Genomic DNA, 23,628 nt, shown 5'->3' on the forward strand with positions numbered 1-23,628 from the left:
TCCCACCAAGAGATGGAGAAGAGCAGGATCCTCTAACAAGCCCACAAGGAAAGTCAATAGTAAGAAGCACTTTAGCCTTGTAGGTCACATCCTTTGCAATGCTACGTAAAACACCCAAGAGAAAGGAAAACTTTGCTAAATAGCAAGGTGTCCTTCAAATCAGCAAGGGCTGAAGAATAAGGTGAACTTATTATTGCTGTTGGCTGTTGGGTTGGTACCGTACTTGGTCATGCAGGCACCCATGGGTGGCTGACCTTAGCTTCATGTGGGTGCTAGCCACAGTCATACAGAAACAAACCTTGTAGCAAGTCTTCCTCACCAGCAGCCTTCATCCCTCACTGTCAGGCTAGAGGTCTCTTCCCCAACCCACAGGCAGCCACATCCTGCCCCACTGGCTCAGGGGACTGGCATCAGCAGGGAGCTGGTGAGTGAGGAGGTGAGGAGCAGCCTCATCTTTTGTCCCCAGGTGACCTCCAAATTGCTGCTGCTGGAGAGTGTGGGGGGGACAGTGTCCATGAGGGAAGGCACAGCCAGAGAGTGATAGGGCCCCCGAGTCTGATGCTCAGTAGAAGGAATGGCAAAAGCAGCCTCCATCGGTCTGTGTTTTGGGAACACACAGCAATTGCAGAACTCCTCGTTTCTTTAGAAAGCCAGGCTAAAAATACCAGTGACTCTCCAGTGTCCCATTCTCTCTGGGATCTCAAGACTCATCTTTTTCATTAGCGGCTCCACACTGCAGACAGTATTCCTGTCAACAGCAGCCCACTAGCTCCTAATCACTCTCCCTAGGGAAATGTTATTAACGGCTCTACCTTCATTTTCAGCCCCGCTAGTACAGAACTGCCCCTTTGATGCACAGACTCACTCCTTGCAAACTCAGCTGCCACTTGGCTTTATTTCTACATCCAGCCAGTTGTCCTTGCAATTTTCCCCTTTTCACAGGTCTTTGCATTGCCCAGGCCAGCCACAATCCATGGTTTTCTCTCAAAGATTGTGGGATATTGTCCCTGTGCCAGAAGTGCTGCTATGTTTTACCACAACCCCACATCTCAGCGGCTGGCTGCCTGCAACTGACCTCTTGGAGCGGCTCAGCTTGGGGAGCATTTAATGTGCAGGGTTACGGCTGAATAACTGCAGCTCATGTGGGTTCATAGATGAGAGTTCATGCTTTGCACCCTGAAAACAAGCCGGAGAAAATGAATTTTATTATCCCAGCATTATCCCACAGGGCTGGCTGCAGAGAGACAGCAGGTACCCTCACGTTAAGCTACTGCAGATGAGCTATGGATGACTAAATGCCAAGGATGAGCACTCGAAGGTGACAGCCTCAGGCTGTCCTGCTGCCGCAGCAGCCAGCAAGCCCCAGACATGGCAGGGTTTCAGGCAGTGCAAGAGCAGAGAGTGGAAAGTTGATGGAGCAAGAGGCTGCCATCAGCTTGTGCAACTGCCCAGGGACTGGTGAGGAACAGACAGAGAATCTCTGTCCTTTTTCACCAGTTTCTTAGCTGTGAGAAGTTTCTGAGTTGCCCTACCGCACTTGCCTGGATGAAAAATGTTCCACCAAGAGGGGATTTCGGGGGATGTCCCCTTTGGGATAGGGCTTAGCCAGGGGTGTTGCATCTTGTCACCCTGCCACCCTGTGCTGCCAGCTCTTCTTCCACAAACACTGCTAGAAACGGCAAAGGTCTGGGGGGACAATTCATCAGGCTGACATGGGTGCAGTATCAGGAATAAGAGGAAGCTGTAGCTTTCACGGTCTCACCATGACGTGGAGAGGTACAGAGGAAAGACTGGTCTCCATCAGCTCTCTGTATCTTCAGCCCTGGTTTAAAGGAAGGCAGGCTTCCTCAGCCCGGTTTTTTACACACAGCACATGCCAACAGCTGGGCAGAGCATGTTCACATGCCAAGGTCACCTTGAATCACATTCGCTGCCTGTCTTCATTTCTTCACCTGCTCTGCCTGTGCAGCTGCTTGACAAGCATCACCTCCAGAGCAGGGCCAGTGCTGAATTCAGGGGTGAACACACCGCATCGTTCACCGTCACCGGGAGTTGATCTGTCCCCCTTGCAAACAGGGATATGTGATAAGGTTATCACTGCCAGAGCATGGGGGAAAGCCCAAGGGCCAGCTTGCTGTCTGCTGCCACCGCATTTGTGGCTTCTGATAATTGAGATCCTTCGCTCAGGGCTCTGCCTGTCCGGATGAACACTGATAGCTCCTTTTTGCAGGGTTCATTCTGGGCCAGCTGAGGCCCTTCTCTGTAGAGATGCACATGTGCTGGTGTTGGCAGCAGCAAGGGGCAGAATGGCTGTAAACTGAATTGCGGCAACTGGAGAAAAGCAATCACAAATGACAGGCATGACTCACAGTCATTTCTTGAACTGTGGGATGAATTCCAGCCTAATGAGCTGCAGCCATACCCCAGGCTACCCAGGCCCTTCAGAGTCCACATCCCATAGCACTAGTGAATGTGCAAGAGACAAGCGGACAGCACCTTCAGCTCCATGCTTCTAATGTGATTTTGTTTCTGTGCAATGCTGCTTAGTAGAAATCCCCACTGTCAAACACTATCATTTATTCTAAAACAGAGCTACTGACAGATTTTCTAAGAGTATTAGAAGAAGATGGGGGCAGCTGATGGGTGCTACAGAAACAGAAGTTACGGGGTGTTAAAAAGGAGTGGAAAACGGGAACCTTTGGAGAAGTACTTTCCAGCACACTAGCCAAAACATCACCGGAGGAGAATGGGTATGTACCCTAGCTGTCTGAGGCTTCCAGGGGATTAAAGGCTCAGCGGGGGAAGGATGATTAAGGGGGCAGGAACGCTGAGAGCAGCCAGGACAGCAGGGAAGAGGTGGCCTGGAGGACTCATACAACAAAACTGCAGTAGGTGGGTTTGGTTTAGGCCATTTCCCGCACTCCCTCCATGGCAGGGGAAGCCGGGGACCGGTGAAGTGCTGCTGGCCCTCCGTACAGCCACAGGGCAGAGCTGGCGGGGGCTGGGACCAGCTTCTGCATTGCTGCCAACGTCCTCCGACCCTATGGCTGCCAGGCCCCTGCCTGACGGCTGCCTGGGGGCTGCCAGGCCCCTGCCCAGTGGCTACCCACTTGCTGCCACGCCCATGCCCGGTGGCTACCTGATCGCCGCCAGGCCCATGCCCACCCGGGACCGGGCGGGGAGGGGGCGGAGCCGGTGGGAGGGAGGGGCGGAGCCCGCGGTGCCCCCTCCCCGCCAGCAGGTGGCGCCGTCCCCGCGGACACACACAAGATGGCGGCGGCGGCATCGAACGGCGGCGGGACCCCCTGACAACCTTCGGCCTGTCCGCCGCCATGTTGGTGAGGGCGGGAACGGCAGCGGCGGTAACAGCCCTACCCGGGCTGCGCCGATTGTGGCGGGGCGGGGGGAACGGGGCCGCCGCCTGCTTCCCACTGGGCCGGGCGCTGCTGGACGTGCGGGGAGCCGAGGCCGCCCTCTTCCTCCAGGGGCTGCTCACTAACGACGTGACGCGACTGGCAGCGGGCAGCGCCCCCCCCGCCGCGGCGCTCTATGCGCATGCGCTGAACGTCCAGGGCCGCTGCCTCTATGACGTCATTCTCTACAGGTGAGACCAAGCGGAGGGGCGGGGAGGGGCTGGGTGAGACCACTGCCAGGGGAGGGGGGGGGGGGGGGGGGGCGCGTCCTGTTGCTATGGAAACGTGAACGCGCGGCCTTGGCGGGTTTCTCCGTGCTCGCAGGTGGTTCCTGCGGCCATGTCACACATACTGTACGGTATTTCTGGCATAGCTTTATAAATTAACGTGCAAAAAAGCGCTTACCCTGTATATTTTCCATCGCTAGCTGCAGTCTCTGAGTTTCCCCAACAGAAAAGCATAATGAGCTTAATAATTATATAGCGGCCCCCAGGGCCGGCCCCAGGCCTGTGGGAACATTTGGGCCCTATCCAAAACAAGGTGTTTGCGCTATCTCACAGGTGCCCAGTCACTGTCACCACCGTATGGCATGTGACATAATTACACTGTACAGCCACCTCACACGGATATGGTGTCAATTAATGAAAAATCAGGCTTGCACACACTGTCAGGTCAGGTTAACGGTGTAACTGATGGAAGGCACAGCTGAACGAAGCTTTTCCTTCTGCTGAAAATCCCCTCGCTTCAGATAAGCATAGGGAAGACTGCGTGGCCAGACTGGGTTCTGTCCCCAGGACAGGTGAGGGCAGTATTTGCTAGAAAGGAGTAGAATGGATGGCTGAAAACATTCAGCATTTCACTATGGAGAGATGAGTGTTGCTCTTGCGTGCAGTCTTTGGTGAAATTCCCCAGATATCTAGATTTGCACCAGGATCAAGATACAGCATGTTGGCTTCCGCTACTGCAGGGTTTGGTTTTCTGACCTTGTAGGTGTTACTTTTTTAGGCTTCATAAGAGTCCAGAAGAAGAGCTGCACATCCTGCTGGAGTGTGACAGCAGCGTGCTGGATGCCATACAAAAACATCTGAAACTGTACAAGATCCGGAGGAAAGTAAACATTACCCCCTGCCTTGACCTCTCTTTGTGGGCCGTCATCCCCGGGGAGTGGACTGGAGACATTGCCAGTTCCCTCGCTAAATGTGCAGACCAGGCTCTGATTTTAACTCCTGACCCCAGAACAGAAGTCATGGGCTGGAGACTGATCACAAAGAAAGGAGCAAATCTATCGGAGATTATCCCCGGGAGTCATATTGGAAACATTCAGGATTACCACAGGCACAGGTATAAACAAGGTAAAGCCAAGTTCTGTTTTCAGTCAGTGTCACTGGATTTTGGGAAACTTATTTTTTATCACAGTTTCATGTTATTATCAGAGTCCGTACACTGATAGAGGAATAAATTATAAAAGCCTCATTGGTATGTCTCAGTGTGTTTAGCTTGTTAATAATACAGGTATTATTTGCTACTTTGAGGAAAAAAGTGATCTGGTAGTTATAATTCTGTCTGGCGGCTGAGTCAGTATTTGGGTACAGTTTCCCGTTACTAAGATTATGAGGCAGTGGGTCGGGAAGGCTCACAGCGAAAGAAAAGCAGGATTATTCATTTTCTTAGAGGGAAACTTCTGTGGTTTGAGTCATTTTGTTATTTGGGGATTACGCACAGTCTGCGTGTTTTCCTTGTTGCTAAGGAAGGGAAAGAAACACCCTAACTGACTTTCCTAAAAATGTATGACTGGATTTGCAGAGTTAACTCAGAGGCCAAGGGGCAGACAGTTGATTTGAGAGGGAACTCACTCCTAGGAGCCCCTGTGCCTGCACAGAGCTGCCGTTGATTTTACTGTGTCCACGCAGATAGTAGATTAAATTAATGGGCAGACTGGAAGACAATAGTCCTTTGCTTAAACCTGAGTCCATCTGGTTCGGAAAAGCTAGCTGCTAACGGGTCAGACTGGTCTGGACTGTGGTGGTGTGCTGCCTCCCTGAAACACCAGCTGCTGTGGAAGGCTGGGTCCAACACTCTGCTTCAAAAAAATACTATTTTTGTGTCATTGGTCACAAAAAGAAGGGCTCGTTATACAGACATTCAGCATTTGTGCTTTAGCAAAGACCTTTGGCCAACTCACGTTCTTTAGCTCTGAAGAAAATAGCTCTTATTGAGTCAATTAAAGTCTGCTTGTGGGGGAGTGTGGGTGAAAAGGATCTTGCCATTGGCATTACATGTACATTGATGCCTTTGTATGGGAGTCTGCATTGTTCCAGGTGCTTTGAATTTCCACCAGTATGCTTATGAGGTGCTGTAAGCTTTGTGAAGTTAGGTTCTAGTGTGGTTCTGTTTACCCTTAAGAGTAATCTTTGCTAACCGTTTATGGCTAATGATTTCACTCAGGCCCAAACCAGAGTACTCAGAAGTTCATTATTTCACGTTGCTTCTTATGGGTTCTCTTGGTTTTACAACCTACAGAGGAAGCATACTCCAGAAATCTTAAATACTGAAAATTTTTCCACATTTACCTGTGGAAAAATTTACATTTACTCTTTTCCTAGGAATTCCTGAAGGTGTGAAAGATCTTCCTCCTGGCATAGCCCTCCCGCTGGAATCAAACCTGGCCTACATGAATGGCATCAGCTTTACTAAAGGCTGTTACATTGGACAGGAGTTGACAGCCAGGACCCACCACATGGGCGTCATTCGCAAACGTCTGCTGCCAGTCCGCTTTTCAGCTCCGCTTCCCAAGGATGGCATTCCTGAGGGCGCTGAGATCTTAACTGAATCGGGAAAGTCGGCTGGCAAGCTGCGGGTTGGAGGAGGTGAACTTGGTATAGCTTTGCTGAGGTTAGCTAATATAAATGAACCACTCTACCTAAATATAGGAGGTGATAAAGTGAAGCTCACTGCAGGTATACCCGAGTGGTGGCCAAAACCGGCTAGTAAATAAATGATGAATCACTGTTTGCCTTATTGAGAATATATTTGGTGTGTTAAGTTTGGGAAGGTGCCTCTGCCTTCAGCTGTTGTTTGTGGTGTTTGATGGGTGTGGGTATTACGCATTGTTCAAATTGGGACTAAACAGCAGGAACCCAAACCAGCAGTGGGTCGCTGGGACAGGAGGATAATCTGTTAAGCGCTATGGGAAGACCTGTAGAGCGTATGCAGGGCAGCGCAGCTCCTCCTGAGATTATCCCACATTTATTTTGGGGGTGCCATGTGTGGTTGGGTTGGATTCCTGCTAAATTTTCAGTTCACTGCTTGCTCAGACTGTGCTCCACATAGGACGCAGTGTGCATTCAGGCTGAAGCGAGCAGGAGTTTTCTCGTTGTTTGCACTGAATGTTTCTGTTTGGAATAACCATTCTGTGGTATTATAATCTTACTTTTAATGGAGACCATGCTGCTCTTGTGTAAGAGATACTCAGGCTAAAGTGTTCACTGCAAATTAGTCCTTGCATTGAGCTTCGTCTTAAACTTGCTGATTGGGTGGGTGTTTTTTCCCACCACTCTAACTGCTAATTATGTTCAGGAAGAGGAATACCTTGTACTTGATATTTCAGACCTTGATTTTTAAGGCATCCCTGGTGGGAAAGCTCTCCAACATCCTGGTCCCATCCTCTGCCTCGGTGCCGACAGAGGGAGCACCGCCAGCAGCAGCCAGCTCCTCTGCCACTCCTGACCTCAGTCATGCATGCTTCCTTGACTGAAAACAACTGTTTTGAAGAGGAAAGTGGTATTCTACAGAAATGACGTGCATAGTGCATGCCCTGGAGTGGCTATTGTGTTGGTGTACTGGTGCTTGGCAGAATAATCCCTTACTAGAAGCACGTGCCCTCCAGTTGCCAGCAACAGTTGAGGGGTGGATTTTTTTTTTTGGCATGTGTCTTTTTGCTGTCATCTTGTAGAAAAACTCTCCAAACTTTCCTGCAGCCTTTGGCAGGGTTTTCCTCACTCCCTCCATAAAGTTGGTGAAGGGACAGTGTGTCCCAATCTCTGACCTTTGCTCCTTCCCTCAGCATTAAGCTGCAGTCCCTGGAGAAAGAGTTAATGCCACATGTTCTCTTGGCTTAGCCTGATGTACCCCAGTGAGGATTTTCACCATATCCTCTTCTCTGACTGCTTCACCACCACGCTTGTTCTGAGACCTCTCTGTAACCCCCATACAAAACCCCATTCCTGCTGCTGTCTCTAGCTGAGTTTTTTTCCACCTACCATCCATCCCCTCTGGGTTTTCAGAGCAGCCCAGTACTTCAGCATTTCTTTGCTGTGTTTTTCTGGCTCCTGTTGCTCTTCTGCCTTCACACTTTTTCTTGCTTCTGCAGTCAATGTATTCCTCTTTGCTTCCCCAAAGCCAACCAGCTCTGTGCCTCCTAACCCCATCAACCTGCAGTAATTTATAGGAGCCCTATGTATTTTTGTATTACAATAAATCCATTACGTGCGCGCTCTTGGAATGACGTGTGTGTGGAAGGGCGTGATGAAAGAGATGAACAGGTGACATCCCATTCTGACCAAAAACCTCCTCTTGCATGTACGTTTGTAACAAAAACCGTCCAAAGCATGTTCTGCCACTGTTGCAGTGTCACTGTTACTGTGAAGGAAATTTGCCTGTGAAAAATACTCATATTGGTTAAAATTCTTTATGCTTGCTGTAAAATGAATCTGTAGAATATCTCATTAAAATTTTACTGTGGCAGTAATTTATATGTGACTCGTCTGAAAGAGGTGCTACCTTTTTTTTGCCTTGCGTGAGCATACACAACAATATTTTTTTCAGTTGCTTGCTGACAAGAAACACGTCTTACATTGTTCGTCACCCCTTTGTCAGGTTTGAGATTCTTAAAGTCTTTCTGCTGAAAAAATAAATGAAACTGCAGTGCTTCACCCCTGCTGGATCCTGTGAATGTGACAAAGGCGAGACTGTGCTGCCCATGTTGATGCCGCTTTGCCAGAAGCAGCTTTTCCTCTGCCACCCATTGTGCAAAGTCTCCTCAGAATAGTTTTATTGTATCGGTATGCGCCCAGCCTGAATAAACACTACTTTTCTTCTGTTTGGGGAAGCCATGAATCTTTTCTGGCTCAAACAAGTTTCTTTTGTCTTCTTAATGTTATAGTTAAATTGAAATAAATTGAGTCCAAATAAATTCACTAAATCTTTATTAAGGCAGGAAAGCAAAAGCAGCGCGCTGGGTGGCCGGGGAGTCGCAGCTCCACCTAAGGCTCGCAAATTCAAGCAAGCTGAGCAGCTCTTTTATCTTCACCAAGGTCGCTTCTGACATCTTCGGTAGGCCCCTCTGCTTCTGTTATCGTGGTTTCTTGTCAAACAGGACGTTCCCATGTTTGGTGTAGCAAGATAACATTGTGGACATGTCTCTTCTTGTTAAAACAGGAAGTTCTTAAGACCACCACAATGGGTTCGTTCCTCTTGCTTAACTTGATTGATCAGCAAATTACCCTTAGCTACTTATTACATTTAACGTATTTGAAAGCCTTTTCGACAGCTGCAGGTTACAAGTGTGGGGGATTAGGGTGCAAAATAAGGTGGTACTAAAAATAAAGAGGTACTAGATTCTGGAGAAAGGACGTGGCAGGAACTGGGCAGCCCCAATCCACGTCAACCTCTCAGGTTTGTAATTCTCCCTCACTGCCTGCTCCATCGTCGGCTGGGGCTGGGAAGCCGGGTTGTTAGCCGTGCGGGCGCAGGGTCGATTCTGCAGCGGTGTTTGCCTGGCTGATGATCCATGGCAGAGCAAATCTCCCCCAGCACAGGTGGGGCCAAACGAAGAACAGAGAGGAACCCCACTGGGGAACCCCACCGAAGCCATGGTGGGGCCAGCCAAAAAAGGGGTTACCAACAACCCACCGCTTCCTCACGTCAGCCAAAGGGCCGCAGCCTCCTCAGCAGCATGTTTAGTAACTTATTTCTGCAGGAATGAGGGATTGATGAGAAACAAGCCCCCAGCAGCAAGCCCACACGGCCCCTCCACCTCCTCGGGAAAGAAACCAGGCGCTGCTGTGATGCAGTTCTGTCAGGTTTTCACGCTTCCCTCAGCATGGCGGCTGCTCAGGTCTCAGCCTAAATAGAGCTGGAAAACAGGGACCCGCTGTCCGAGGGGCCAACCCCTTCTCAGTCCCCATTTTCCAAGTGTGTGTGTCCCCCCGCTGCCTCAGTTTCCCCTCGCCGCCTCAGTTACCCCCTCCCACTGCACAACGATTCGCGCCTCCCCTTTCCAACCTCCCCCCCCCCCCTTTCCCCCGCGCAGTGGTTGCTCCCACCGGCGGCCGCTGACCTCCCGCTCCCGCCCTTGCCGCTCCCGCCCGATCGCCGCGAGGCTGTTGGGGCGGCTGTAACGGCGGGGGGGGCGGTGCTGGCGGCACGCGCCGGCCCGGCCCCTCACGGCGGGAGGGAGGATAGAGATGGTGATGGGTAGCACGCAGCCTGCGGCCGCTCGGCCTGACGGGGCTTCCCGGGCAGAGGTGAGGCGTCGTGGCTGCCCTCCTGCTGCCGGGCAGGGCCCGGGGCCCCGGAGCTGAGGGGGTGTGCGGCGGCCGGGGAGGTGGCGAGGCGCTGCGCTTGTGTGAGGGGAGGAACCCGGCCTGTGCCCTGTGAGGAGCTGCCGCGCGGCTGGTGGGCTCCCCTGGAGGGAGGGGACCCCCTGTGGCTGCCGGTAGAGCAGAACAAGGTGATTAAAGCACGTATCTGCGAAAGTACAAGGCTGTTTTCCTCGTCCGCTTGCCTGTCACACGTACCCTGACGGGTATGTGCGTGCTCGGGAGCTACAGAGCCGTGAGCCCTGCTGGCACCAAACCCCAGTGACGTTTCTGCACGGAGATAAAGAGAGCTGTGAAATAAGCAAGTAGTATAGCTCGAAATCCCAATGGAGCAAGGCAGGAGTCCCTTTCAGAAACTGCGGAGGGGCTGATATTTTGGTTTCAGGAAATTTTTTTTTTGTTGTTTTGTTTTGTTTTGTTTTTTTCTCCCTCCTGGTTATTTCCCCCACCCCCGGAAGCAGTGTCTGATTTAATTGTTATGGTTTTTTACATTTCCTGTCACAGTAAAAAGCCAAAAAAGTTGTCTCGGTATGGTAAGGGGTCGGGAAGAATGACTGCTACTATTTAAGTCTGCTGTATAAATAGATGTTCGACTGAGTTACTAAAATCATTGCGGTCTGCTCTTTTAAATGGATCATTACCGGAATGCATTCACGCTGCTGGGGCCAGGCTGATGTTAGGAGATTGTGTGTGAGCAACACCTTCACACTGAGTTACTTGAAGATAACAAGTTTAAAAAGCCCTTACAAATGCTTCTAGCTTAATATTAGTATTTTTAGTATGTTTGCCCCCTGTTAACGCATTGCTGAAACCTTTGAAATTTTCAGGGGGTGTCTGAATGCTGCCCAGATGAGAGTCACAGATATGATTTATTCTTCACAGCCTGTGGTGATCCTCCTTTTCCATTAGGCTTGTTTTCTCCAGTGTTTTCAGGGCAGGGGAATTTGGCAGCTTTTGTCCTGTTGTTCCCAACCATTGCTACTGAAGCCATGTGCTGTTTACATGGTTCTGCGTGGGCACTAGGGGCATTTTACATGTTACTTTGAGAGGACAGTGTACCTACTACTGCTTGTAGGTACTTTCTAAGACTATTACTGGGTGTACAGTTTCAGCTGGATGGTAGCAAAGAGGTATGCTACATTTTGACATCAAACGTTTCTCTCAACCATGTTTGCCTGTGCGGTATTTTGCTTTTACAGAGACTGTGAGCCCTTCAGAAAAGGCTGTCTTGATTTTTCTGTAACATGCTGTTCTCAAGCTAGCAGAAATAATTTATGTCTGAAGTGTTTTTGTGGATTCATGTCTGGATTTATTTCCCCCCCCCTGTCTTGCCCAGGCCAAATGTGTGTGAAATTCTGCTGTCAGTCTTAATTTGAAGCTACTGGGGTCTACTCACGTCACTAAAATCAGTGCATGTACTTTAGTACTGTGCTGCCATAACACTGTCGATGTTTGTGGTTTCTCAGTTTTCTTTAATCCCTTGTCAATGTGGCTTGAGATTTTTGATCTTTTTTTCTTGAAACACATTAATTCAGTGTGTACTATTGGCAGCATTGGTGCAAGTATGCTATTCCAAAAACCTAAATGTGGAAAAGGGTCTAAAAGCTTCCTGTGTCGTGTTTATATATGTTATCATTCTAAAATTGTGCTTATATCAGGCAGTTGGAGAAACTGGAGGAGGACAGCCACAGTCTGCCCACCATTACAGCTTTGTGGAAACTGGAGGGAGAACAGCAATAATGTAAACAAGGGCTGAGGTTTTTAGGGAGGGGTAACCATTTCCTATTTACTCCTGTGTCTGAAAAGCTATATGGAATACCCTTAAACAACATTTTGGGAAGGTTATGTGCTTTCAGTGGTAAGTGCTACAGTGACAGCAGTGAGGGAAGGACTTCACAGAACAAGGTGCTGTTACCGTAACTTAGTGAAAATGCCTTGGGAACAGAAGAAAAACTCTAGGGAAAGTGGTGTGTGTGTGTGCATTTTGGGTTGGGTTTTGGTTCCCCCCCCCCCCCCCCTCCCTTTTAGGATCTTCTGTCTAGTTTACCTGCATTAAGTTGTTGAAGAGCTTAAGACCAAATGGTTTTCTGATTTCCACTGTAACACTTCTAGTTGTCATAGGAGTTTTCTCATCTTCTGTAAGATGCATTTAGGGGCAGTTGTATTGTTCAGGGTGAACATTGTGTTTTTAGGTTTAACTCAGATGACTTAAGTGTATATTGAAGGGCAGCTTGAGGTTTGCTTTTAAAAAAGTTAGCCAAACTTGTTAGCCCTCTACTTTCTCTTTTTTTCTAGTCTCAAGACTAATGCTTGACTGATGATGGACTACACTTCCGAGCAGCTAAACTGTATAATATAATATAATATATTTTGTAGGGTTTCTGGTGTTTTCTTCAAAAAGATGAAAATTACTCTGTTAGCCTTTTCCATTGTCTCTGGATTTTTTTTATTTGCTTAAATTAAATTTTCATTCTTTTTATAGTACTAAAAATACGGTGATGTGTGGGAAGGATGAAATTTCATCATCTGAGTTAAGGCAAAGAGTTGTGGGAAAATAATTATCTTTGTAAGGAAAAATATGTAAAAGCTGATAACGTAACTGTCAACAATATGTTTGGAAGTGGGGAGAAGGTGAGTGAGGTACAGCACTTTAGCATGAAAGCAAGCTGTCAATTAAAATAAAGGTTATTTTAAATTTTTGTTACAGGAAGCATAGGGCTTGTTTTGCTCTCCCTGCAAGCCTTTCGTAGTTACGTAGCTGGGGTGAGCCGAATGATGGTTTTCAGTGGGGAGCTTGGAACAGGAGTGGCAAGTGCTTCATCACTGCTGACAAAAAACATTAATTCCAGTGAATTATTTTTTCATGTGGAAATATCAAAACCCCAGAGGCAGAAGAGATGATGAACTTGTCATAAGAACTCTTGTACTGTTAAGCAGAATGTTTATACATATATTGCTTATTATATGTGTATTATAGCAATTAAAATTTCCTCACTGGGTCGTGGTTGCTGATTACAGCTTAAATGGTTTTGGAAGTATGTGATCACTTGAGAGTAATTGCTTAGAAATTATTTCTTGTGTGGGAAGGAGGAGAAGATGCATTTCAAAACCTCCCACATACTTTTCTTCTTTCCCAGCTGAGAAGCGTGTCCAGGCTAGGTACCCCAGTTCAGCTGTATTTCTCGGGCAGTCCCTGTAAGCCTCTGTGTGAAGGGGACAGTTCCTAAGGCTCACAGTTGCAGTCCTGGATCCTGTACCTTGTAGTTATTGCACAACAGAGGAAAGACTACAATTCCCATAGTACTTCCACATACTGGTACTCCAGTGACATCAGACATTACATGGCTGAGACTGGTTGTAAAGCAAGAAGACCAAAAATGTAAGCTTGGTGTTTCTTTCACTTCTGTAGCAGGGCCTTTGGCAGTGTGGAATCTTTGCTTACTAGGGGAGGATTTCAGTTGCTGCAGAGGTATTTGAAAGGGTGTGTATCTGAAGAAAACAAGAGGTGACATTTAAGGGCACGCAATTTGCACTGTTTATTGTAGTGTTGGTGCAGCTTGGAGATTCCTCTGTTGGAATAGCGATGTGGAGTAATTGCTTAATGCAAGTGCTGTTAGTTTGTCTCTAGGGGCTGTTTCCTTGCCCACAGCCCCAAATCCGCTTGCTGCTTTTCTGCTGTTTTTGTCCTGCAGTTTCAAGGGGTGGAGGAGAGACGCTATCATAGCTTGGCAACAGTTTCCGTGTGCGAGTAGTAACCGAGGTGTGTAGCGTGGGTCCCATGGCAGCAGTGTTAGGGAAGGTAAAGGAGGTGCGGCAGCAGCACCGGTTCAGCACCGTGTGGGCTACGCCACCGGGCTGGAAAGCACCGGGATCAGCTGCTGCTGCAGTGTTCTGGTGTGTGCAACTGGCATGTTTGAGTGCCTGCGCTGCCTTTGCTTCCCCAGTGGCCTGTGTCGGCGGGAGGAACGCGGGCAGGGAACGGCTGGTGGTAACATCTGTGCAGGTTTGTCTCCGTGGAAGTTGATTCTTGCGAGGGGATGAGGTCTATGTGTGTTCTGTTCTTCAGGACAGATGCTAGGTGTCTGGAGTGACACTGATATTTTAGAAAGCTGGAAAACAATCCAGCAAAGTGATGTCTGCAGTGTAATATTTGCTTGTGTTGCTGTAGTTCAGAGTGAGTGTAATGATTTATTCGCCTGAATGGTGCCAGCCTTTCAAGTGATCGCGTATTGCAAGCATCTGATAAAAACATAATTCTCCAAACACAAATGTCTTGTGTTGACCACCAGAGTCTTCTACCAGGGACAATGAGGAAAGACTTAGGAAGTGGATGGGAAACTTGGAAATACTTAACTGTCATCCTTTCTCTGAGAAATGTAATAACTTCTCAAGCAGGTAATAGATCCCCTTTCATTTCTCTGTAGAAATAGTTTAGATCTGTTAAATTATATTGTAACAGTGTTTGCTCAAGTCTGCAGTCTTGAAGACATCTACTTAGTACTTGAATTTCAGAAAGTGAGGAGTAGGTCAAAAAGTAGCTTTATATCTAATCTTGGTAGTTTAATGAAATTAAGATACAAATCTCTATATAACTATATATCGCGTGCACAGATCCTTATGCAACAGATTAAAAAAATCCTATCTTTTTGGCCACATATGCCAGTTAGTAACTCCAAAAAGTTTGGTTTTACACATTCAGTAGTTGATAATTTCAGTATTTTTGTTTGAAAGTATATTTGCAGAGACACTTTGATTTTTATGGTGTTTAAATTGTACAAGGTAGTCCATGTGTCAAAACGAATCTGGGAAAATACCTTGTAATTTCAGATTATATTCCTAACCAGAAAAGTTTATACTGAGGGTGTATTAATACCAATAATCCTGTTTTACAGCAATGTGTATTTGAAAGGACATGATCTACAAATCATGCATTTAAGCTGCCTTTGGATTGGTTGGCTCACAAGTGAGTGAAGTTCAGTTAAAAACTCTGTACCTCTTTGTTTAATAGTCCCTTGTGCTTCCCTGGTCTACCAGGAGATAGTGGAGTGTGACACGTGGTAAGAATCATAACTGAAGGTGAATATATATAGAGAGGTGGCTGGCATTAAGTTCCCTTATATTTCCATGGAGCCTGCAGTGCACTTGAATTACATGATTCAAATCCTTAAATGTGTATTTGCTGACTAGGTATTTTGAATGTTGTAGGCTGTTTAGTGATAGATGCATTAAAGGAGCTGTCTTTTGCCAGCTTTGTAAAACTGTCCCTTAGCAGTCCCAAATTTGAGCTTTTGGCTAGTGACATTGCAGCTGAGTTCTGTTCACTGTTTTTAAAACTGGCAACTTCATGTTAATGTTTCATGAAGGTTTACTTTTTTATTTGGGAATTAGGGTCTTATGGATTTCATAAACAAAAAACATCCTCTGAAACTCCAGAGTAAGGGCAGAAAGCTTCAGTCATTTTTGCGAGCAAAAGTACTTGGAAGTAGTAGGACTCTGATGTTCAAACTACTTGTGGCTTTGGACCACAGCTAGAGTGATAGATGTATAAAAATCTATCATTAAAACCAACATCAGTAACTTTTTATTTTAATACTTTAAATGAATGGCAGATCAGGGCTTTGTTTCTAAGCTACCTGCTGGCAATTTATTTTCTCAAATTAATAAAGCAAGTATTGCAGTAAGTGGGGAGGTTACAAATTTGAATTTCTGAAATTACTGACTTTAGGTAGGCTGAAGTTATAATAATTGCACATACATAGGCACAGTTCCCAGTGGATAAATCTGTATCACATGGTGTCCTGAGTGCTTACTATGCTTAATTTCTTGTAATTGACATTTGAAGTTTTAATATAAATGTTGTAGAAATGTTCTGTGCATTTGGATTGTGGGTTGTTGTTTTTTTGGCTCAGGAAGAACCTCACAGAGATACTGGTATACTGGTTCAAGGGTAAGGCTTCATAAAAGTGGAACTGAGGATTGGAATCTCTTCCCCAACAAACTTTCTGCTGTGTGGCTTTGTAAAGCAGATAGGCCTAAATATAAAAGTTAAACCCAGGTGTGTTAGAGAAGTGTGGGTCTTTAGACTTAACAGAAGTTTTCCCATGTAACCTGATTCTGGTACTTGTAAATCCTCAGGTAGTGTAATTAGGCCTTCCTCACAATCTCCCTATGATATTAAGGTAATGTTTCATATAGATTTTTAATTTTTTTTTTCTGGAGGATTAGGTCATAGAATCCTAGAATGGTTTGGGTTGGAAGGGACATAAAAGATCATCTAGTTCCCACCCCCTCGCCACGCGCAGGGCCCCCTTCCCCCAGCCCCGGTGGCTCCCAGCCCCGTTCAGCCTGGCCTTGGGCACTGCCAGGGCTGGGGCACCCACAGCTGCTCTGGGCAGCCCGTGCCGGCGCCTCGCCGCCCTCACAGGGAAGGATTTCTTCATAATAGCTAATCTTAATCTCCCTTCTTTCAGTTTAAAGCCATCCCCCCTTGTGCTATCACTACACACCCTTGTAAGAAGCCCCTCTCCAGCTTTCTTGTCAGCCCCTTTAGGTACTGGGAGGCTGCAATAAGGGGTCTCCGGAGCTTTCCCTTCTCCGGGCTGAACAGCCCCAGCGGTCCCAGCCTGTCTGCACAGCAGAGGGGCTCCAGCCCTCTGAGCATCTCTATGGTCTCCTCTGGACTTGCTCCAACAGGTCTGTGCCCTCCTTATGTTGGTGCCCCAGAGCTGGATGCAGCACTGCGGGGGGTGTGTGTGTGTGTGTGTGTGTGTCTCATGAGAGTGGAGTAGAGGGGGAGGAGAATCCCCTTCCTTCACCTGCTGGCCATGCTTCTTGTGATGCAGCCCTGGATTTAGTTGGCTTTCTGGGCTCTGAGCACACGTTGCTGGGTCATGTTGAGCTTCTCATCCACCAACACCCCAGCTCCTAGCTGGTTGCCATTGGGATGGGTAGGGAAGGACTGGGGAAACTTGGGGAGACCAAGAGGATGTGGTGGGGACACGGCTGCTGTTACAATGAGCTTGGGATGGGGCATGAATGTGTAGGAAGCCAGTCATCACTTTTCCCTGCAGATAAAACAACTTTCCTTCTGATGGTGTGCTGTGGACATTTGTCTTTTTGCGTAGAGTTCTTTTTGTTTGAACAATGTCGAAAGAAAATAAACTTAAAACTATTTACAGATTCAGGATTTGATATTAAAGTACTCAATGAGTATTTTTTCTTTGTCAATTTTACAAAAAGCAAACTGGCAGTGCTGCTTTAGTTAAAGCAGTGGTTTCTACCAAAGCTGTAACGTAGCAGCCCCATATCCTGAAGATACTCCCAAATGCTTTTCTAGGACAGAATTATTTACCAGTAGTGCAGTAAATATGCCTTTGTATCAGCCCCTAAAAGCTAAGTGAAAGCCACAGAAAGTTACCATGGAAAATCCATTTCTCTGAAAGAGGGTGTATGGGCTGGAGCACAGCGGTAGCACTCTTTACCTTTTTTGAACAGCTGTGTAAATTCTAAGCTTTGGTTGGACTCTTACATAGGTTGTGAAGCCTAATGCAGCACCTGCAATGCTCTGAAAGTTTCCCATGATTTGAAGTCATTCCTCTTTCAAGATATAAACAGGTTGGGTTTTTGGGCTTTCCAGTATCAACTAATGCTTTGGTGAAACCCACTTTTAAAGCTTTGAATGGTTGCACTGTGTCACAGAGGGAGTGCTTAGCCGAATCATTAACATGCATGATGAAGTCTGCTTTGACGGAAGAAAGCTAAAAAATCACAAGTCGTTGAAAGATCAGTTAAGGTTGGTGGTTTAGAAGCAAGTTGACTGAACATCATGAGTGGTATAAAGATATTACCAGTCATCTTTTCTGCAAGGAAACTGTGTGTAACTAACTTAGCACCTAGGAGCAACTGTGCACACCTGAGTCATTTCAGTGCAAAGCCTGCTGCCTTATCTTAAATACAGGGAGCCTCATCTTCCCGTCTGTGCGCCATGGAGCTTGCTGTAGCGTGGAGGGTGGTACGGCTGCAGCTCTTCCCTTGAAATACAGCTGGTGTATTGTACTGAAGATCAACAGGCACAAGAGCAGCAAGCTGAGCGCTTCCCAGAAGCACTGAGGTATCTACATGGACATTTCACTGAACTGTTCTACAACCCATTCCTGGATGCAGAGTTTCCTTTTCCTTTTGGTCTGAGTGTGTTTCTCTGCAGCATGGTGATGGAAATGCTGTAGGAAACCTGACAAAATGAGCTATCAAGAATGGGTTAACTATTTCATCCTGCTCTTGGCCTGTTTCCAGCAGCTCCTTGGAAAAGAGAAGAGTGGAAACTTGACTGGGGGTTGAACAAATCATTGTGGCAGAATTCAGATTGAACATCAGATTAGGTAAATGCTTAGTTCTACCATTCAGCAGGTCAGGGTAGGTCAGCCACAGCTGGATGTGGGTATAGTCTGGCATCATGTTATTACTTTTAGGAGAGGAGCAGGTGCTTTGTTAAGAATTTATCATAATAAAGCTTCACCTTATTTATATCAATCATAAAGGCAGCCCTTCCCCCATTCGCTGCTTCTACCTATTAAAGCTTTGTGTCAGTGAAGATGAAGCCTTACGTTTGTGTAGCGCATTGACTTGCTAATCTGGGACATTGTTTTGCTGTGTCATGTAATGCAAATGGCTGAATCTGGAGGAATGGCACGTGTGCAGAGTGTGAGCATGACAGGCAGCAGCAATTTGATAATCTGCTTTTCAATAGGGGAGGTGTAGGAGGTTATACTGTAATGGGTTCGAGTGGATGTGCGGAGAGCACGGGGCAGGATTTTAGAATCAGCATGTTACACTTAGAGCGCTCTTGGGAACATGCTTTTATCACACCTGGTTTTGGATAGCAATGTGTCACAGGAGCCAACCTTGCCTTTGCTGTTGACAGAAGCTATGAGCCTGAAGATGGAGTGGAACCCTTAAATGGGTGCAGTCCTAGGTACTTGAGGATGTGATGGGGATGGATGTTCAGTTCTGTGTCAGATGTGTGCTGTTGAGCAGAATCGTGGGGTGAGCTTATGTACTGGTGTGATAGATGTGGACTTGTGTGATTTATCTGTCTGTGTGACAGGATAAAGCTGAAGAGACAAGCTTTGTCAGGCAGTGTGCCTCTGCCTGTGTGATCCGAGGTGCATCTTGCATCTTGGTGCAGCTGGCTTAGCCATTCCGGGACTCCATGTGACCTGTGGTCAGCAACTTTCGTATCTGCTGAGCTCTTCTGTCATGTGGAATCTCACAGCAATAAAGCAACATCGTTATTGTTCTGCAAATGTGTAAGATGTAGGTGTACTGGAAGAGCTGTGGGTGGTGTGACGTGGAGAGATGGCGGGGGGAGCAATGTGGGTAGCTAGAAATGAGTTTCATGCGTAAAGTACAACTTTGGCAGACCTGATAATTATAGCACTTTTTTTTTCCTTCCTTTTTAATTGCTTTTAAATAGGCTAAGTCTGTCTGTAAGATTCTAAATTTCTGCTTGCACGGCAATGCTGCATACTTCAGAGAAGAGAACTTGTATACTGGTAACAAGGACATGGTCAGACGAAGTGCCACCCCTGGTCATTACAAGTCACAGGTGAGTCAAAAAAGTGAAGTTGCTTAGGTAAACAGAAATAAATACTTGTATCATATGTTGGTTTTTCTAACTACGTGTATTGGATAACCACATAACAAAAAAACCCAAAACCCTCAGCACCTGAAAAGGATGCTACATTACAGCTGGAGCGGCTTTCACTGTGTCAGTACAGGGGAGTAAACTTCGGTTCATGGGAGTCAGCAGTTCCTCATTCAGTCTGGCTTTGCGTGCCTCTTGTCAAGGGCATTGGTGAGATTTACCACAAAATTACCATGGACAAAAAGAATCTTTGATTGTGTTAAATGAATGCATTTAGATGCTAGTGTTTAAAACAAAAAGGCCCATTAGCTCATGAGTGTTCTTAACAGCAGTTGGGCTATAGAACCCATATATTGAACAAACATCCCATAAATGTAATGCTTCTTCCCTGCCGTCCCACCTTAAGTGGTGCTTTTTTATATGATTTTGACCCAACTGTCTGAGATGTCAGATTCCTTTCTCAGGAAAAGAGTTTCTTAATTCTTTGACAGCTGATAAAGAGTTATTCCCCTTTGCTGCTGTAACGCACCTTTTTGATGATACGAAATTGGGATTTAGAAAAAAGTCTCCACTAATCTGCCATTTTCATGGGTTTGTCCCTGATATTAAGAGATACCTGAATAAATTACTTTCTCCCCTGGTTTTAGTTTTTTACATATCCCTGTCACATCTGTACTTCTGCAGGTTAGTTTCCCAGGTAACCCAAGAAGGCAAGTTATAATTTTATTTTATTTTTTTTTTACCCACTAGTTTTGGCCAATTAATAGCAGTGCATCCTGAGGTTACCAGTTAATTACCACTGAATTAACCAGTTTCAGTGTGCTATGGATTAAGATGGCTGTAAGTAGGAGTTATTAAAGTCTTAAGTCAACCCCCCCCCCCGAACAGTGCTTTTTCTTGTTTGCTTTGTCTTGCCAAGAAAAACAAGCAATAAACAGGAAATATTTATCCTGCCAAGAAGTCAGAGAAGAAGAAACTCAGTGTAGAAGTAATAATACTGTGCAGTGCTGTCATTTACTGTTTTTACGATAGGTGTTTGTAAAAAGCATCTGTGTGCAATGCTCTGTAGCATAGAGTTCCTGCTGTTTTGGGAAGACTGACTGTAAAAAGATTTTTCCTAATCTAGCTCAAATGCTTTTTGGAAGATCAAGATCTTTGTCAGATAGGTCTTTAGGCCAATAAAAATAATGTATTCTAATTATATAATGAAGAAAATATTTAGCTCTGATTACATTATTTTGTAGCTTATAATATATCCTTTCAGAGAATTGTTAATCTGATATAAGTCATAGACTGTTGTCACCACCAAACAGGAGGAGAGTGAAGCCCTGTTGAATTTTTTTAGGCTGTGTCCTCTAACACTGCAGTTCAGCAAGGTACCCCAGACATACATAACGTCACTGCCAATGTTTCATACAATTGGCGTAATGTAGTAGTCTCTATGAAAGTCCTGAGAACTTCTTCCAGTCTGCTTGAGTAGCCTTCACTGCTCTGTCAGCAGCTATTACCATCTCAGAATAGACAGTTACCGTCTTGAACTGTTTCCAGTACTTAGCTGGGCAGCACAGGAAACAAAACATTTCTAGTAATAACAAGTAATACGTGAGTCTTCTGCTGTATTCACAGCACTGTTAAATTCTTGGACGGAGGATTTTCACATCACAGATCTCTGTCTCCTAGCGGCCCAACTCAAGCAGTGGTGGTGAGACAGAATCACAGAATGCTTGAGGTTGGAAGGGACCTCTGGAGATAATCTAGTCCAACCCCCTGCTAAAGCAGATTCTCCTGGAGCACAGAATTGCATCCAGGTGGTTTTTGAATCTCACCAAAGAAGGTGACTCTCTGTGGGAAATCAGTCTCATACTTGTGTCCAAAGGCACTAGCAGGGCACACTGGCACTTCTGTGCAGCTTCTGGCCTGTTCACCCTTGGTAATGCTCCAGACCTGACTGTACAAGGTGCTGAGCAACCTGCTCTGAGTAGGAGCCTTGAGTCCAAAGGTCCCTTCCAGCCTCAGCTGTTCCAAGGTCTTTGCCATGCAGGATTCTGTGTTCCTAATACAATTTACTGTTTATCAAGTCCTTTACTAAGATTTGTAGGTTTCGTCTGCCTCTCGATGCTTGGCAGCTGTGCTAGCTTGACACTTCATTGGGGAATGGGAGAATAGCAGGAAGAGGAGTGAGAGAGTAACAGCCTTTTTCAAGGTCTTTGCCCTTGCTGCTGGAGCAGTGAAACCACCTACAGAATAACAGCAAGTCCTTAGCACGCAGCCTGGATGAAGCAGAAGCACAAAGGAGCCAGGCAGCAAATGGGTCTGTGTGTTGTGGAGCGCAGGACTGATGTCACATAGTGGTATCAGTGCCAAATAGCTTTGATACTATTTAATTTCATATATGTTTATAGTTGAAATATTAACATTATACTGATGTTCTACTCTTTTATTTCTCCTCAAATAAAAGAAACTTGGAATTTCTTCTAAATACAAAGAACTGCATGAGGCTTTTGAAAATAGGCAATGTTTTTGGTAAATGCTTCCGTTTGCTTGTTCCTCAGTTGTAATGAGCTTCTTGCAGAAGTTAAAAGCCCTCTGCATGTATTTGAAGATAAGATGTGACTCAGTAACAGTGTTAGATGCTTTGGAAAAAAGCATGTTCAGTTTCATACACAGGGAGAGAGATTAGTATATGCACATTTCCATTTTACGGGAAAGAACAGAAACTGTGTCTTGTTATGCTTTAAAAGAAGAAAAAAATCCATCGAGATACCACATCTAAAAAAAACCTAGGTAGGTTAAGTTTTTTATTGTTGTTTTGAGAGGTAATTTAGTGATATCAGCGGCTTTCACATGATTTGCAGGGTAGAAAGAATGAAGTAAAAGCCCTACTGAATACTGTAGGAGTTGTCCTTTGATCTATTTTTTATTTCTAATTTTTTTGGAGACAGAATTTCATTCATTGATTTTTATTTATATTTTTTTAAGTCGAAAATCTGAGCAAAACACATCTGTGCCTCTGCAGGCAGTCCTTTCTCTGCAAAGCCAGTTATGGATTTTATGACTATCTGAAATTTAGTGAAGAATTTTGAAACTAAAACAAGCTTAGGAGACTACACGCTGTTTCATCCTTTTTTTTTTTTTTTGTTTTTTTTTACTGTAACTTCTTCAAAGTTCAAATGTAAAGTGCAGACAAGAGTTTCTCAGTTTATTTTGAAATTCTGTTTAACTAGATAGAATGCCAGACTCCAGTATTTTGGAAGTGCTGAGTTACGAGGCTGTATCTAGGGTGCATGAAGTACCTCCTCTGCTGATCTTCAGTCACATTGTCCTGCATAACTCACATTAGCAGTGATTAATGTCTCTGAAAATAAAAAGAGAAATCCAGTAGTTATGGATCCTATTTTTAATCTATGCACAAGTATTTTATATATTTATATATAAATATAAGCCACAGAGCATAATTTCTCTCTGTGTTGCTTCCTAGTGGACTAAACAAGACCAGGGCTTCAGCATTGGCTTGTGCTTGTTGATACTGCCTGATTGTGGCCAAAATTTTGGCCTTGCTACTGCTTTCCAAAATGATGCTTGTGTGTGGTTCAGGAGTAATTTGTAGCAGATACCACCCTTCTGTTCTGTAGGGTGAGAGTTCATCTGTATCACACAAGCAAGCACTGTTGTGCCATTTAGGTTTTGGGCCAGGAATTTGTTCTTGTCTCTTATTTAATGATATAGATATTGATGGTGTGTTTGTACAGAATGTTACACAATATGTATCTAGCCTCTGCAGGGTTATAGTACTTCTAATTCAATTATTTAATAGCGATTTGTTTGGATGTGTAAGACAAGTTTATAGGAAGTGATAAGCCCTCAGTGTAAACTTTTTTTTTTTAATTCAAAAAATTCACTAAAGGGTTGCCCTGTCCTGCTCATGGCAGGAGCACACTTGGCCAGGTATTTACTACTTCCTCAGACAAGACCC

General features: G+C 45.7%; 2 protein-coding genes across 4 annotated transcripts in view; both read left to right on the forward strand.

The window, feature by feature from the left end:
- Positions 1-3,245: 3,245 nt before the first annotated feature.
- IBA57 (iron-sulfur cluster assembly factor IBA57) lies at positions 3,246-8,164 on the forward strand. Of its 2 annotated transcripts, XM_055707864.1 has the most exons (4): positions 3,278-3,338; positions 3,486-3,604; positions 4,419-4,765; positions 6,017-8,164. In XM_055707864.1, exons 1-4 carry the CDS (start codon positions 3,333-3,335, stop codon positions 6,406-6,408), a joined length of 864 nt encoding a protein of 287 aa, XP_055563839.1. In that variant the 5' UTR covers positions 3,278-3,332; the 3' UTR covers positions 6,409-8,164. The 2 variants fall into 2 exon arrangements, with proteins under 2 accessions (XP_055563838.1, XP_055563839.1); XM_055707863.1 differs by having other exon boundaries at positions 3,246-3,604.
- A 1,567-nt stretch (positions 8,165-9,731) lies between these two features.
- The window catches only part of LOC102052497 (meiosis-specific coiled-coil domain-containing protein MEIOC-like), a 35,838-nt gene continuing 21,941 nt past the window's right edge, over positions 9,732-23,628 (forward strand). Inside the window, exons 1-2 of one of the 2 annotated variants that reach the window (XM_055707865.1) lie at positions 9,732-9,937; positions 19,485-19,616. The gene's annotated coding sequence lies outside the window, so the exon portion shown is untranslated. Of the gene's footprint in view, positions 9,938-13,151; positions 13,392-19,484; positions 19,617-23,628 lie in introns of those variants that run through there. The other variant, XM_055707866.1, reaches the window with a different exon arrangement.

Source organism: Falco cherrug, chromosome 4 (assembly GCF_023634085.1).
Source record: "Falco cherrug isolate bFalChe1 chromosome 4, bFalChe1.pri, whole genome shotgun sequence".
NCBI lineage: Eukaryota > Metazoa > Chordata > Aves > Falconiformes > Falconidae > Falco > Falco cherrug.